Source organism: Cetorhinus maximus, chromosome 3 (assembly GCF_964194155.1).
Source record: "Cetorhinus maximus chromosome 3, sCetMax3.hap1.1, whole genome shotgun sequence".
NCBI classification, from domain to species: Eukaryota; Metazoa; Chordata; class Chondrichthyes; order Lamniformes; family Cetorhinidae; genus Cetorhinus; species Cetorhinus maximus.
The window spans coordinates 73,424,900-73,440,493 of NC_135881.1; the positions used below are offsets into that span (position 1 = coordinate 73,424,900).

The 15,594-nt window shown below is 44.6% G+C and overlaps 1 protein-coding gene across 3 annotated transcripts in view; it reads left to right on the plus strand.

The window, feature by feature from the left end:
• Positions 1-15,594, plus strand: part of hacl1 (2-hydroxyacyl-CoA lyase 1) — a 158,469-nt gene that overhangs the window by 36,734 nt on the left and 106,141 nt on the right. For all 3 annotated transcript variants that reach the window (XM_078538562.1, XM_078538560.1, XM_078538561.1), the window contains 2 exons: positions 7,750-7,822; positions 15,125-15,202. In XM_078538562.1, the coding sequence (XP_078394688.1) occupies positions 7,750-7,822; positions 15,125-15,202 (151 nt within the window). The remainder of the gene's footprint in view (positions 1-7,749; positions 7,823-15,124; positions 15,203-15,594) is intronic.

The following is a 15,594-nucleotide window of genomic DNA, read 5'->3' on the forward strand; positions in this document are numbered from 1 at the left end:
TTAACAAAAGCCTGAAGCTCAGAGCTTTGCAACTTTGTGGGAGGTAGTCGGGCTTTAGGAGCCCTCAGCTTTCAGAAACAGTGAGGGCAGGCGTGCTGCAAGCTGGAGGTGAGTCAGCAGACAAGAAAACTTTCATCAAGGTTAGTGGCTTGTTATCTAATGTGCGAAAGAGCTCACATATCCTGGATTGAAAAGTTGCAGGATGCACATGGTGGCACAGGGGAAAAGGCAGAGGTCAAATCCTCGCCACACTCCTGGCATCACCTGGACATCAGCTCATTGACCCCAGGCTGCGTGGACCTCACCTGATCAACAGCAAAGTCACAGCTGGAAATGGGTGCTGCGCCCTCAGAATAGAGGCCATTGAAGCTGTGGAGCAGCAGCCTGCTCAACAAAGAAGGGACTCCAGGCATCAGGAGGCCACAGGAGAGGGATAAGGATCACGAAGGAGGAGATACTTCCTGGAGCACAGAAGCTACTAGAACAGGCGAAGCTACCTGGAGATGACAGAAAACCTGTGCAGAAAGTGACTGCGAGTCTTCAGGCAGATGGTCACGGACATCTATACTCTCGTCAGTGAGGAGTCACTTCTCACTCCACTCATGTCCAGACCCTGCCAGTAGCAGTCAATGTCACTGGGGCCTTGAATTTCTTCATCACTGGATCATTTCAATGTTCAGTTGCAGTCCTCTGGGCATCTCATGGACGGCTGCACACCGCTGCATCGCCTCGGTCACACATGCCCTCTTCGCCAAGGCTGGAGACTACATCAGGTTCCTGACTGATGGGGCATCGCAGGTTCAGAGGGCCTAGGGTTTGACTGCAGTTGCTGGATTCCTACAAGTCCAGGGAATTATTGACTGCATCCATGTTGCCGTAGGAGCACCCAGAGACAGGCTGGAGTGGTTCATCGACAGAAAGGCCTCCCGCTCCCTGAATGTGCAGCTGGTCAATGAAAATAGGAAGTTCTTCCTTCATGTCTGTGCACATTTTCCTGGTAACTGCCATGACACTTTCATTCTTTGCCTGTCAAACCTTCCGCAGCTATTCCATCCTACTCCACAAGCGCTGTGGGTGGATTCTAGGGAACAAGGACTATCGTTTGAGGAGATGGCTTTTTATACCTCCATGAGTGAGGCAAACACAGAGGCATTACAAGGAGAACTATCTTCTCACCAGAATCCTCATTGAGCAGAATATTGGGCTGATAAAAATGAGCTTTCGCTGTCTGGACTACCCGAGGCTTATTGGAACGTATAAGATTCTTAGGGGGCTTGACAGGGTAGATGCTGAGAGGTTGTTTCCCCTTGTGGAAGAATCTAGGGCCAGAGGGCATAATCTCAGTAAGGGGGCATCCATTTAAAACAGAGATGAGGAGGAATTTCTTCTCTCAGAGGATAGTGAATCTGTGGAATTCTTTACCACAGAGGGCTGTAGAGGCTGGGTCATTAAATATATTCAAGGCTGAGATAGCCAGACTTTTAATCAGTAAGAGAATCAAGGGTTATGGGGAAAAGGCAGGAAAGCGGAGTTGAGGATTATCAGATCAGCCATGATCTCACTGAATGGCGGAGCAGACTTGATGGGCCAAATCGCCTACTTCTGCTCCCACGTCTTATGGGTGGCACCCTGCAATACACACCAGCCAGGGTCTCTCATATGGTCAAGCATACTTCATAATATGGTCCAGCAATGAGGAGTGATCCTTGAGGATGCAGAGGCAGTGATCTCTTCGGAGGAAAAGGAGGAGCAGGACATGGGCGAGGATGGGGCAAGGGATGCGGAGGAGGAAGCTTCTGCTGTGCGAGGTGGTCCGGATGACCATGGAGGTGGCAAGGCCTAGGGTGTCACAACGAGGTCATTTCAGGAAGCCAAGAACGTGAGGGATCGTCTGATCCAGCAGAGGTTCAGCTAATAAACTCTGAGGTCTGAAGGGCTTAGCACAAGGATGTGAATGTCCCAAACCTGCACTGACACAAGGAACAACAACTGTACAGGTAGACTATGCAATCTTACCATTCAGGGAGAGCTGCACTCCTGCCTGTTGCCAGTGACGAGCTACTGCTTTGCTGAAACACTTATTATTGTTTTGCACAGTTATATAATCTTGTATCTCTGGTAATGAAAGGTGAGTTTATTTACAATGTGATTTTAACTAACGATGAACAGGTGACATCTACAGGACAGCACAGTGACCACCTTAGTGTCCTGCTTGACGTGGCACCTTAGCACTTAGTTGGATACTTATCCTTATTGCTCCCTTGGGGGAAGTGCAAGCAGCCTGCTCACTCCTCTGGCTTCACCACTCTGAAGACTATGGTGGCCATCTTTTCTCGGAGGGACTGTTGGGACCTGCTGTGCCAGCATCTCTGCAGGAGCAGCCACCGTCACTGGACCCTGCTCCACAGACGCTCCCTTTGTCAGAGGGGCTGAAGAGTCTGAGGAGGATGAAGGTGTTGCGGGCGGGGTGGCACCCCCATCCTCCTCTGGCATATCCCCAATCTTTGGGGCACAACTGACTTACCCCCCAGCCACCCTGGGCCACCTGCACAGCTAACATGTCCAGGCTGCATATCATTTCATGTATTCCATGGACATTGGTACTCCGATTCTGAACTGACTGGTCCAGGCTACATAAAGTGCCATGCATTCTGTGCATGGCAGTGTGCTGCTGCTGCTTGTGGCTCTCAATGAAGTTGGCCACCCTCTCATTGGATGAGCTGATGCACTTGAAGCCCCGAGTTTGGTCGAGGTCATTTGCTGCATGGACTCTTCCATTTGTTGTTCGTGAGCCTGCACAGTCTCAGGGAACTCCGAAAGTGAGAACACATCTGCTGCTGCTCCAAGAATTGACCCCCAAACTATGATCCCCGGAACCCTCCATCATTTCCCAGCTAAACATTGTCCTCCCTCCTGAGGTGGACTGTCCACAAAGGCCTCTGCCTCAGACACCTCCTCCTGCACACTAGTGTTGTGTTCCTTATCCAGCGCCACCATTTCTACATGTGTGGAAGGACCCAATGAGGTGATAGTACCTGCATTGGTGGATGGTGCACTAGCCTGCTGTGATGCTGTGTCCTCAGAAATCTCTTCCTCCTGCTTCTGTCTGAGGAGTGATTCCATTGCCTGGGGTGGATGGGTGCCACTGGGACCTGTGTGAGACACTAGAGGAGCGAATGGGAGTTAGTCTCATTGTCTGCAGTGCTAAGGCCTTCCACGCCACCCAGTGCTCACATGCATTTGGACGAGGTATCATGCAAACCTTCCACTACTACCCCTGCCACACCACCCACCACAGTATGCATGCTTGGGCCTCTTCAGTGGCCATGTACACCTGGAATGATGGCCTCACCAACACCCACTTGCTCCAGCGACAACCTTGTGATGCCCATTGCTGCCTCCTCCATCGGCCTGATGGGTTGCATGAGAGGCTTGCCTCCACCAGCTTTCGCCATTAGCGCCTGTTCTCCCGCTAGTCAAGACAGAGAAGGAGAGAAGGCACTGCAGTCCTGCATGGAGAAGGGCACCATCTCCAGAATATTGAATGTTCCTGTAGTCTTCTGTCCCCAAAAGGACTTTGCCTTAGATCTTCCCTGAGGGCTGAGAGAGTGTCTTGGTCACACACTCCTCCAAAATTGAGGAGCAGCGTGTTCCCTGTGTCTCCTCAGATGCTGGGAGTATTGCAGGTTGTATGCCCAAGGGCCTGGCTGGTTTGGTGGAGGTTTTGCCTTTCCAGATTGAAGAAGGTCATTAAAGTGCTGTATCCACGTTTGTTGAACTGTTCCAGTGACATGGACTAGGTTGGCGATTTCCAACCACGCCCTCTTGGTTGTGGCTGGGGGTAGTTTTTGCCCCTCTGGGACGGGGATGTCCCTCCTCTCCCTTACAGCATTCACTAGTGCCTGGAGGTCAGCGTCCAAAAACCTGGGGGCTGCGACATCCAAGCATTGGCGTGGAAGACTATAAGACCATAAGACATAGGAGCAGAAATTAGGCCATTCGGCCCATCGAGTCTGCTCCGCCATTCAATCATGGCTGATAAGTTTCTCAACCCCATTCTCCCGCATTCTCCCCGTAACCTTCGATCCCCTTACCAATCAAGAACCTATCTATCTCGGTCTTAAATACACTCAGTGGCCTCCACAGCCTTCTGTGGCAATGAATTCTATAGATTCACCACTCTCTGGCTAAAGAAGTTTCTCCTCATCTCTGTTCTAAAAGGTCTTCCCTTTACTCTGAGGCTGTGCCCTCAGGTCCTAGTCTCTCCTACTAATGGAAACATCTTCCCCATTTCCACTCTATCCAGGCCTTTCAGTATTCTGTAAGTTTCAATCAGATCCCCCCTCATCCTTCTAAACTCCATCGAGTATAGACCCAGAGTCCTCAAACGTTTCTCATTTGTTAAGCCTTTCATTCCTGGGATCATTCTCGTGAACTTCCTCTGGACCCTCTCCAGGGCCAGCACATCATTCCTGAGATACGGGGCCCAAAATTGCTCACAATATTCCAAATGTGGTCTGACCAGAGCCTTATAAAGCCTCAGCAGCACATCCCTGCTTTTATATTCTAGTCCTCTTGAAATAAATGCCAACATTGCATTTGCCTTCCTAACTACCGACTCAACCTGCAAGTTAACCTTAAGAGAATCCTGGACTAGGACTCCCAAGTCCCTTTGCACTCCAGATTTCTGAATTCTCTCCCTGTTTAGAAAATAGTCTATGCCTCTATTCTTCCTACCAAAGTGCATGACCTCGCACTTGCCCACATTGTATTCCATCTGCCACTTCTTTGCCCATTCTCCTAACCTGTCCAAATCCTTCTGCAGCCTCCCCGCCTCCTCAATACTACCTGTCCCTCCACCTATCTTTGTATCATCTGCAAACTTAGCCAGGATGCCCTCAGTTCCTTCATCTAGATCATTAATGTATAAAGTGAAAAGTTGTGGTCCCAACACTGACCCTGCGGAACTCCACTGGTCACCGGCCACCATCCTGAGAAGGACCCCCTTATCCCCACTCTCTGCCTCCTGCCAGACAGCCAATCTTCTATCCATGCTAGTACCTTGCCTCTAACACCATGGGCTCTTATCTTACGGAACAGCCTCCTGTGCGGCACCTTGTCAAAGGCCTTCTGGAAGTCCAAGTAGATAACATCCATTGGCTCTCCTTTGTCTAACCTACTCGTTATCTCCTCAAAGAATTCTAACAGATTTGTCAGGCATGACCTCCCCTTGATGAAACCATGCTGACTTTGCCCTATTTTACCATGCACTTCCAAGTATTCTGAAATCTCATCCTTAATAATGGACTCTAAAATCTTACCAACGACCGAGGTCAGGCTAATCGGCCTGTAATTTCCCATCTTTTGCCTCACTCCCTTCTTAAACAGGGGGGTTACATTAGCGATTTAACAGTCCTCTGGGACCCTCCCTGACTCTGGTGATTCCTGAAAGATCACCACTAACGCCTCCACTATCTCTTCAGCTATCTACTTCAGAACTCTGGGGTGTAATCCATCTGGCCCAGGTGATTTATCCACCTTCAGACCTTTCAGTTTTCCTAGCACCTTCTCCTTGGTAATGGCCACCATACTCACCTCTGCCCCCCGACTCTCTTGAACTTTGGGGATGTCACTCGTGTCTTCCACTGTGAAGACTGATGCAAAGTACCTATTCAGTTCCTCTGCCATTTCGTTGTTCCCCACTACTTCTTCTCCAGCGTCATTTTCCAGCGGCCTAATGTCCACTTTTGCCTCTCTCTTCCCCTTTATATATCTAAAAAAACTCTTGCAATCTTCTTGTATATTACTGGCTGGTTTATTCTCATATTTAATCTTCTCCCTCCTTATTTCTTTTTTAGTTGTCCTCTTACAGCAATCAAGCGTGTGTTTGTTTTATTCCGTGCATATCATCAGCAAGGAGACATTTCCGGAATGTGAGCAGCCAGTGCTTTCTAAAGAATATACATGTGATGGGTATACATGTGATCTCATGTGTAGGCTTGGTTGCCTCACTGTTAATGTGTGCAGGTCACCATGGAGTGGTTTCTGCTGTGTGGTATGTTTTATAAGTCGTTGACTATATTGAGCTCTTCATTTCCATGGGATGGTGTGCAGTCAGCAGTGCCCAGGATATTGTTCATTTGGAGGCTTCACATTTTTAGAATGTTCAGATGGGGTTGTTGAGAAAGTCCATTTAATTCAGAGTCATATATCCAGAGAGCTGCCTCAAAACGGCTAGTCTGCTCCATTTCATTATGTTGCTGCCACTTGCATTATTTGTGCATACAATCTGCACCCAAATACTGGAGAGAAGAGAGGCCTGCACTCTAACAATCATGCCCAACATTTGGAAGCAAATTGTAAGCAAGCAATGTTTAAACCAATGCACCATTGCAAAGTCTTCTTGTCTTGTTAGAAGGGACTTTCTAAAGGGTGTTTCAAACAAAGACAGCATAAAGAGGCAGCAGAACATCCTTATTTTTTACTTACCTTGAACACATTAGCCAATACTTCCATCAGAGTTGAAATCGGCAGGCACAACCATAGTTGCTGAGGCAGGCCTTTTATTCTGCTTGCTCTGGGATTGGCCTGCCTCCTGTCTGCCTGATTGGGCAGCACGCCCAGCCCTAAAGTAATTAAGGCCCCAGACCCATGAAAATCATACCTGTTTCTGGTTTCCTGACACAAGGGGGGGGTTCCTGATCCAGAATTAAGCCCCCCCCCCCCCATTTCCTGTGTCGAATGGGAAAATCCGACCCCAGAAGTCACTGTTGGTTTCAGTGGAGTAATATCGGCGAAGGCTGATGTCTTTGCTGACATTGTCGCTACAGCAATATATTATATATATATATATATATGTATATATGTAGGGAGAGAGGTACGACTGGCTGCAATAGACTAGCTTTTAAAAGGAACTTACATTGGGAAGATTGGTGAAAAATAAGTCTATTTTATATATTTATTTTAAAACAAGTAAAGCAGTATGCCTTGAATAATTTTTTTAAACAGTTACAGCTACTGATATATATTCATTAAATCTCAATGAATAACTTGAATATGGCTAAGTCTGCTTGTATCCCAAATTCACGACACTATTTTAAAATGGGTCATTTCCACTGAGTTTCATTCCCCCAGTGTAAGTCAGGCACCAACTCGTGAGAGAAAAATGGGTTCATGTTTTTGACATTTAATTTTCATTGGAATGAAGAGCCTATACCTGAAAGATTACATAGTTTTTTTTCTTATTTCACACGCTGACAGACATATCTGATATTTTTTGCATTTTTTAAACCAGTGTGCAGCATTGCCATTCAACTAGCACATTGTACACAAAAGAAATTCAGCATTTCAATTAAAGCTGCTTATTTTGTAAGCCACTAAAGAGGGCCTGTTGGTAGGATTTTGTTGTGCAATGAATAGTAACAGTGCTTCTCATAAGACATTGCACTATGTTTATTGCTGATGCACCACAAGACAGGGCTCAATAATTCAACCTAAGAGCACTTGCTCTAATCAACAGCTGCAGAATTATTGTATCAGGCTTAATCTACATCAAGCTTTGTATAATCATACATTTTAATTTGAAGAAATTGTGTTTGAAGTTGAGGTGATTGATGTATTGATGCTGAGTGCCATGTACCTGAGACTGTTAAACATCAAACTTCTAGACGATGAAAACATCTCAAAGAGTGAAATGCAATAGGCTTGTGTGAAGTACCGTTGAATAAAAACAATGCCATTTTTTCTCAGGCCTGTAATTGTCCTAGCAGGATCCTCTGACCGAAATCAGGAAACAATGGGTGCATTTCAGGAATTTCCACAGGTTTGTGAAACTCATAATCTCTTTAAAATGGTTGTTTTTTTGTATTTTGAAAATTTGCAGGTGTTTGAACTTACTGATGCCACCACCTGTTTGGCTGGAGACGTTATACTGCGTGACTAAAAGTCTTTTTTCCAGTTAACTTTTTTGCCATCTCCTGAATTTCAGAGCACTTTTCAGTTTTAAGACAGAAAATTAAATATTGAATAAGTTTAAATGCATCCAGTATTATGCCATGTTCTGACATTAGTAAAACGTGCTGGGTGCTGACATGGTTTCAGTTGTAGCATCACAATGCACTCGTATCATCACTATTCCTCAAAAAAAATCTGCAAGAAAAATAATGGGCAGGGAGGGGTAGGGCTATCGACGGAGAGGCTGGGGGGGAGGAAGTACCCACAGGGGAGAGACTTTTGTGGGGGTGGGGGAGGGGTGGCCGCCCAATGTTAAAAAGAGGCTGTTGATGGAGGTGCTCCACCCCCCCCATCCCCTGCTTCCCACCCCTGAGGCCAGAGCAGGGTCACTTTTCGGGTTTCTGCCTGCCCCCCACCAGCCTGAAAATTGAGGCTGGGTGGGAAGCGGCCCTTAAGTGGTCATTAACTGGCCACACAAGGGCCTCAGTTGGTGGTGGGGGAGTGTACTGGCCTAGGCCTCATCCGTCACGCTGTAAAATTATGGAGAGATTGGGGCGGGCGAGAGCCCGGTGTGAAGAATTTTACTGCGAACCTGCCACCTACAAACCTGCCGGCAGGGGACATAAATTTCTGCCCCATCTCCAGAGTCGATGCTGAGGACTCGCAGGGGCAACTCCCTCCTGACTGTATACTGTTGTGCTGCCACCTCTGCTGGGTCTGTCTTGCCGGTGAGACAGGATGAGGGGCATGAACTATACAGATGGAGATGTGAAGTTTTGTGTGAGAGAATGAGTGGTGATGCCTCTTGAGCTGCCAATGTGTGAGATCCCTGTGGAGTGTTATCCTGTGAACGCCTGATGGGCTTGTGAGTGTGTGAGTTGAGAGTGATGTAATGGTTGACTTATCCTGGCAGAATGGATGAGATCACTCATCCTCTTTGTGCACTGGATTGCTGACCTTTCCTGTGTGGCATTAGCACTGACCACTGCTACCACTGCCTCTCAAGCAGGTTTGGTGGCATTGGTGGACCTCCTCTGGCCATGACATGGGTAGAGGACATCCCAGCAGTCCTTCATGGCAGGTTGCCCAGTGAGGCGTCACTAAATTTAGGAGCAGGATGCTTCTTCCCTTTGGGAGTCATGTGTTCCATAGGGCAGTCCTGGGTTGCAGATGTTGAGAGGGCTGCAGACATTGAGAAGGCTGTGTGCAGGTGCGTCTTAAATATGGCACCTGGAGCAAAGAACTGCTGAAGTCACAGCAGGGCAGGCGAATCTCAGGATTACCCCCAGTGCCACGTGCTAATGAGATCAGGAATAGGAAAATAGACCAGATGAATTTGTGGCTGGAGAGATGACATAGGAGGGAGGGATTTAGATTCCTGAGGTATTGGGACCAATTCTGAGGAAGATGGGACCTGTTCAAGCTGGACGTGTTGCACCCCAGCAGGATCGGTTCGAATATCCTCGCAGGGGTATTTGCTAGTACTGTGGGTGAGGGTTTAAATGAGAGTGGTGAGGGATGGGAACCTGAGCAGGGAGGCACAAGAGAGGGAAACAAAGTTAGGAATGAAAAATAGGAAAGTAGAAAGCAAAAGTGGAAGGCAGAGGAAATGAGGGCTAGCGGCAAATAGGGTCATAGTACAAAAAAAAAATATGTAAAAATGTTAAAAAGACAAGTCTAAAAACACTATTCGAATGCACGGAGCATTCACATTAAGGTAGACAATTTAACAGCACAAATAGATGTAAATAGGTACCATATGATTGTGATTACGGAGACGTAGCTGCAGGGTAACCAAGGCTGGGAGCTAAATATCCAAAGGTGTTCGGTATTTAGGAAGGACAGGCAAAAAGGAAAAGGAGGTGGGGTGACGTTGTTAGTTAAGGATGAAATCAGTGTGAGAGTGAGAGAGGATATTGGCTCAGGAAATCTAGATGTAGAAGATGTGGTGGAGCTAAGAAGCAACATGGGGCAGAAAACATTAGTTGGAGTTGTCTATAGGCCTCCAAACAGTAATGATAAGGTAGGGGAGGGCATTAAATAGGAAATTAGAGATGTATGTAGCAAGGGTGATACAGAAATCATGGGTGACTTTAATATACATATAGACTGGCCAAACCAAGTTAGCAATAATACTGTGGCGGATTAATTCCTGGAGTGTGTACGAGATATTTTTAGACTGGGACGTTGAGGAACCAACGAGGGAACAGGCCATCCTAGATTTGGTATTGTGCAATGAGAAGGGGTTAATTAATAATCTTCTTGTGCGGGGTTCTTTAGGGAACGTGATGGAAAATGAAATAGTCTGATCCGAAACTAGGATCCTAAATCTAAACAAAGGAAACTACGAAGGTATGAGACATGAGTTGGCTAAGATAGATTGAGGAATTTCATTAAAAGGCATGATGGTGGATGGACCAATGGCTAATATTTAAGGAACGAATGTATGCATTTCAACAGTTATATATTCCTTTCTGGCACAAAAACACAACAGGAAAAGCAGCCCAACCCATGGCTAACAAAAGAAATTAAGGATAGTATTAGATCCAAAGAGGAGTCATATAAAGTTGCTAGAGAAAGTAGCAAGCCTGAGGATTGGGACCAATTTAGAATTCAGCAAAGGAGGATCAAGAGATTGATTAAGGGGAGAAAAATAGAGTATGAGAATAAACTTGCAAGGAACATAAAAGCAGACTATAAAAGCTTCTATAAATATGTAAAATTAAAAAGATTAGTGAAGACAAATATAGGTACCTTACAGTACGAAACAGGAGAATTTATAATAGAGAACAAGGAAGTGACAGAGGAATTAAGCAACTCATTTAGTTCTGTGTTCATAGAGGAAGACAAATAACTTCCCAGAAATAATAAGGAGCCAAGGGTCTCGTGAGCAGGAGGAATTAAAGGAAATTAGTATTACTAAAAAAAAGTGCTGGACAAGTTAATTGGACTGAAAGCCGATAAATCCCCAGGACCTGATCTACCTCCCAGGATACTAAAGGAGGTGACTATGGAAATAGTGGATGCGATGGTTGTCATTTTCCAAAATTCTGTAGATTCTGGAACAGTCCCAGCAGATTGGAGGGTGGAAAATGTAACCCCACTATTTAAAAAGGAGGGAGGGAGAAACAATTACAGACTGGTTAGACTAACATCAGTAGTGGGGAAAATGCTGAAGTCTATCATAAAGGATGTGATAACAGGACACTTAGAAGATATAAATGGGATTAGACAAAGTGAACATTGATTTAAGAAAGGGAAATCATGTTTGACAAACTTACTGGAGTTTTTTGTGGACATAACTAGCAGAATAGTTAAGGGAGAACCAGTGAATGTGGTGTATTTGGATTTTCAGAAAGCTTTTGATAAAGTCCCACATTAAAGGAAAGTGTGCAAAATGAAAGTACATGGGATTGGGGGTAAAATATTGGCATGGATTGAGAATTGGTTAGCAAACAGGAAACGGAGAGTAGGAATAATTGTTTGAGTGGCAGGCAGTGATCAGTGCTTTGGCCCCAGCCATTCACAATATATATCAATGATTTGGGTGAGGGAACCAAATGTAATATTTCCAAGTTCGCTGATGACACGAAACTAGGTGGGAATATGAGTGGTGAGGAGGATGTTAAGAGGCTTCAAGGCGATTTAGACAGGTTGAGTGAGTTATCCACTTCAGTAGGAAAAACAGAGTGGCAGAGTAATATTTAAATGGTGATAGATTGGGAAATGTTGGTGTACAAAGGGACTTGGGTGCCCTTGTCCGCCAATCACTGAAAGCAAACATGCAGGCACAGCAAGCAGCTAGGAAAGCAAATGGTATGTTGGCCTTCATTGCGAGAGGACTTGAGTATAGGAGCAAGGATGTCTTATTGCAGCTGTACATGGCCTTGAGAGCATACCTAGAGTACTGTGTGCAGTTTTGATCTCCTTACCTAAGAAAGGGTATACTTGCCATAGAGGGAATGCAGTGAAGGTTCACCAGACTGATTCCTGGGATGGCAGGATTGTTGTATGAGGAGAGATTGAATCGGCTAGGCCTGTATTCAGTGGAGTTTAGAAGAATGAGAGGGGATCTCATTGAAACGTATAAAATTCTGACAGGGCTGGACAGACTGGATGCAGGGATGATGTTTCCTCTGTCTGGGGAGGGGTTCTAGAACAAGGGGCCACAGTCTCAGGATACGGGGTAGAACATTGAGAACTGAGAAGAGGAGAAACTTCACTCAGAAGGTGGTGAACCTGTGGAATTCCCTGCCACAGAAGGCTGTGGAGGCCAAGTCACTGAATATATTTTAGAAGGAAGTAGATAGATTTCTAGACTCTAAAGGCGTTAAGGGGTATGGGGAGAGAGTGAAAGTATGGCGTTGAGAGCAGGCTCAAAGGCTAAATGACCTACTCCTGTCCTGTCTTCTATGTTTTGTATGAATCAGCGCCACCTGCCTGCGATCTGATGTGTTTCCTGCTGGTGCATAGTTAATGAGGCGGTAAGTGGACAGTATGGTGTGAAAATCCGCCATTGCACCCGGTGGGAAAAACGTCACTTTACCCGCCTGTCACCGCACTTACAGCATGATGGGAAAATCCCGACCACTGTTTCTCTGCTGTTGGTAGGTCAATATCTCCTTTAACCTCCTCTCATTTAGCTTGTTCCTCATCTTTCTAAAATGCGCCCTAATCCCAGTCGGGTGTTCCACAATTTGTGCTGACTTCTTCTGTTTTTAATTGGACCTTGAACCTTATCATGTGGTGGTCACCCACATTTAGTTCATCGATCTAATCTAGTTCATTACTCATAACCAGATGTAGCAATCCTCTGCCTTGCGACCTGTTTGAGGAAGGTGACCTGTACACACTTTAGGCTGCTCAGCAGGGGTGGGGTGGGACAATATCTCACTTATAGGGACTCTGCAAATAATACTGAGGATCGCCAGAGTGTACTTCTGTATTACAATGCATCTAGAAACTGACAGGCTGAGATAGATAGATAGTTGGTTTATTGACAAATCATCCTGGTGGCAGGTGCCGAATTGTGATGGCATTGCAAATCAAACAAGTAATCATAATTGACAACATAGCCATAAACAATCATTAAATTAAATAAAATTAAAGTATAAAACAAAAAAATGATTGCACAATTATGATCATTTTAGCATAAAAATAGTTGCAATATGTTGTAAAATACAGATTTCCTTAATTTACAGAATAAAAATGAAAGGCTGACTGCACTCTGCATTTTGTATTAATTTCCATAGATCATATGTTATCAGGTTGCATTCATTAAATTCTCAACCAAACCTAAGAACCCTTTCAGGAGGAGGAGAGGCAAACCCTGTAAGCATCCTTTGCATTTCTCTCTCTAGCTGTGGCAAGGGAGCATAGAGCAGATCAGCACAATAACTGATGAGAATTATCTTAAAATCAGGATGGGAAAGAAATTGGAAGACTGAAATCAGTAAATATATGTGTCCTTTGGTGTCACCCTGTGATATTATAGAGGAACTACAGGTAGTCTGACAATTTAAAACCAATACCACAGCACTGGTAGGTTCTGAGCATTTGTCATTGTGAGTGCCACCTTCAGGTGTATCAGATATTCACATGATTTAAAGTTAAAAGCTGTACGAGAGCCAGTTTACAGAAGGCTTTTAAATGCATTTTGAAATGAAATGTTGTGCTCTGCCTACCACTTTCAAAATGTTATAGATGTGAAGCTACAATGGTAATGATCTGGTGGTTATTAATCTAATTGTTTTTCTTGTTTTTTGGACAGTATATGAATTCATCTGTCAGTTATTTATAGGGTTTCTTATGTATTATCAAATGAAGACAGTAAGAGAATAGGTTCAAACAACAATAGGATATGCTTAATAAAAGAGAAAATGACTCAGGAATGTGGTGAGAGGCATGTAGGTGGTATTGATCTTTGAAAAAAGAGATCAGTCTGTTGGCATCAACTGTCTTTACCTCTCTAAGAGATAACTTTATCTCTTCCCTAAAGTTACCAGACAAATTAGTCAATTTAGAGTCATACATATTTACAAAAATCTTTTCACTTTCCTCTTCTCCTATGTTTGTCTCAGGGAGTTTGTCACCAGTCAGCACCCTCTCTGCTTTCAAAACTAGCAGCAACAGAGTGAGAAATGAGTACTTTTGGCGTCCTTCAGACACCACTGTCCTCATGTATTTTCTTCCCCATTAATTCCCAAATGGTTGGTATTCTGGATTATTTTCCCGTACTAGATACTACTATGTGAACAGTGATGCAGATGTTCAGAATTTGAAAGTCAAAGTTTCTGTGCTTTTGGCGTTCTAAAATGGAAAAAGGTGAGAGGCCCCTTTCTATGAAATGTATTGGCCCAGATGTTGTGGGGATTTTGAAAGCGAGCAGTCAATGTTCGCCATCATTCCCCATCCCCCCGGCTCCACCTCGTCCCCGCCAATGCACCCTGCCATTGATTGCTTCATCGTAAGCTGGGCGGTGGACACCTCTCCCAGAGCCTGCAATCATTGAAATCAGTTGATGTTGTAAAATTTTATTTTGCAAAATTTTTAAAAAGTGATTTGATTTCAGTGCTTTCCATTTCCTGATTGGTTGTCTGTGGGAATTTTTTTATGCGGCAAAGAATGTGATGTGTATTGCAAAAGCGATATGAGAAAAAAAACTTGCTCCCACTGTAAGTGTTTAGGTCTGGAATGCACTGCCTGAGAGTGTGGTGGAGGCAGATTCAAACGAGGCATTCAAGGGAATTAGATGATTTCTTGAAACAAAACGATATACAGGGTTACGGGGAGAAGGCAGGAGAATGGCACTAGGTGAAATGCTCATTCGGACAGCTGGTGCTGGCATGATGGGCTGAATGGCCTCCTTCTGCCCTGTAACAATTCTGTGATTGACTGCTTGGACAGCTTGAAGTCATTACTGCAGCTCCAGGCTGGGAATCCCCATTAAAGAAAATAAAAATCCACTGCTTGGTGAGAGGAGGTAAAGTTTTCACCATAGAGATGCTGGATCTCTCTGCGAGACTTTCTTTGAGGTCAGTCACCCTTCCTTTGCCGCAAAATCCAGGCCATTATATATTAATAAAACTGTGTAACCTGGTTTGTGACATATTGTCTTCTACCTTTCCCAGGCCAATTCTATTTAACAGGCTTCACTGCAATGTTTTTTCAGGTTGAAGCATGTCGGCTTTACAGCAAATTCTCAGCTAGACCAAACAGCTTGGAAGCTATACCTGCCATAATAGAAAAGGTAATTTTGAATGCAATGGGATGGTAGGTAAAATGTCTCACATCATTGGCAATTTTATCTAATAAAACAATTGTTTTAAAATAGACATATGTTCATTGCTCTTACAAAGAAAGTTGACAGCCCATGTTCAGATAATACGATTGCTACTTCATCACTTTCATAACTGTAGGCAGAACTGTTCACAACCCATTTGAAGTAAATTGACCCGAAAGATAAAATACATTTGCAGAAGATATTAATTCTAATATGTTTATCTAATATTATCAGTGATCTTTGTTGAAGTATAATGAGTTAACATCTAGTTTACAGTGAAGTAACTTCAGAGAGTCTAAGATGTGAGTAATTTCTTTTCCAGTGTTTGCAAGTGGAAGAACTCCTGAGATTGTTGTTTA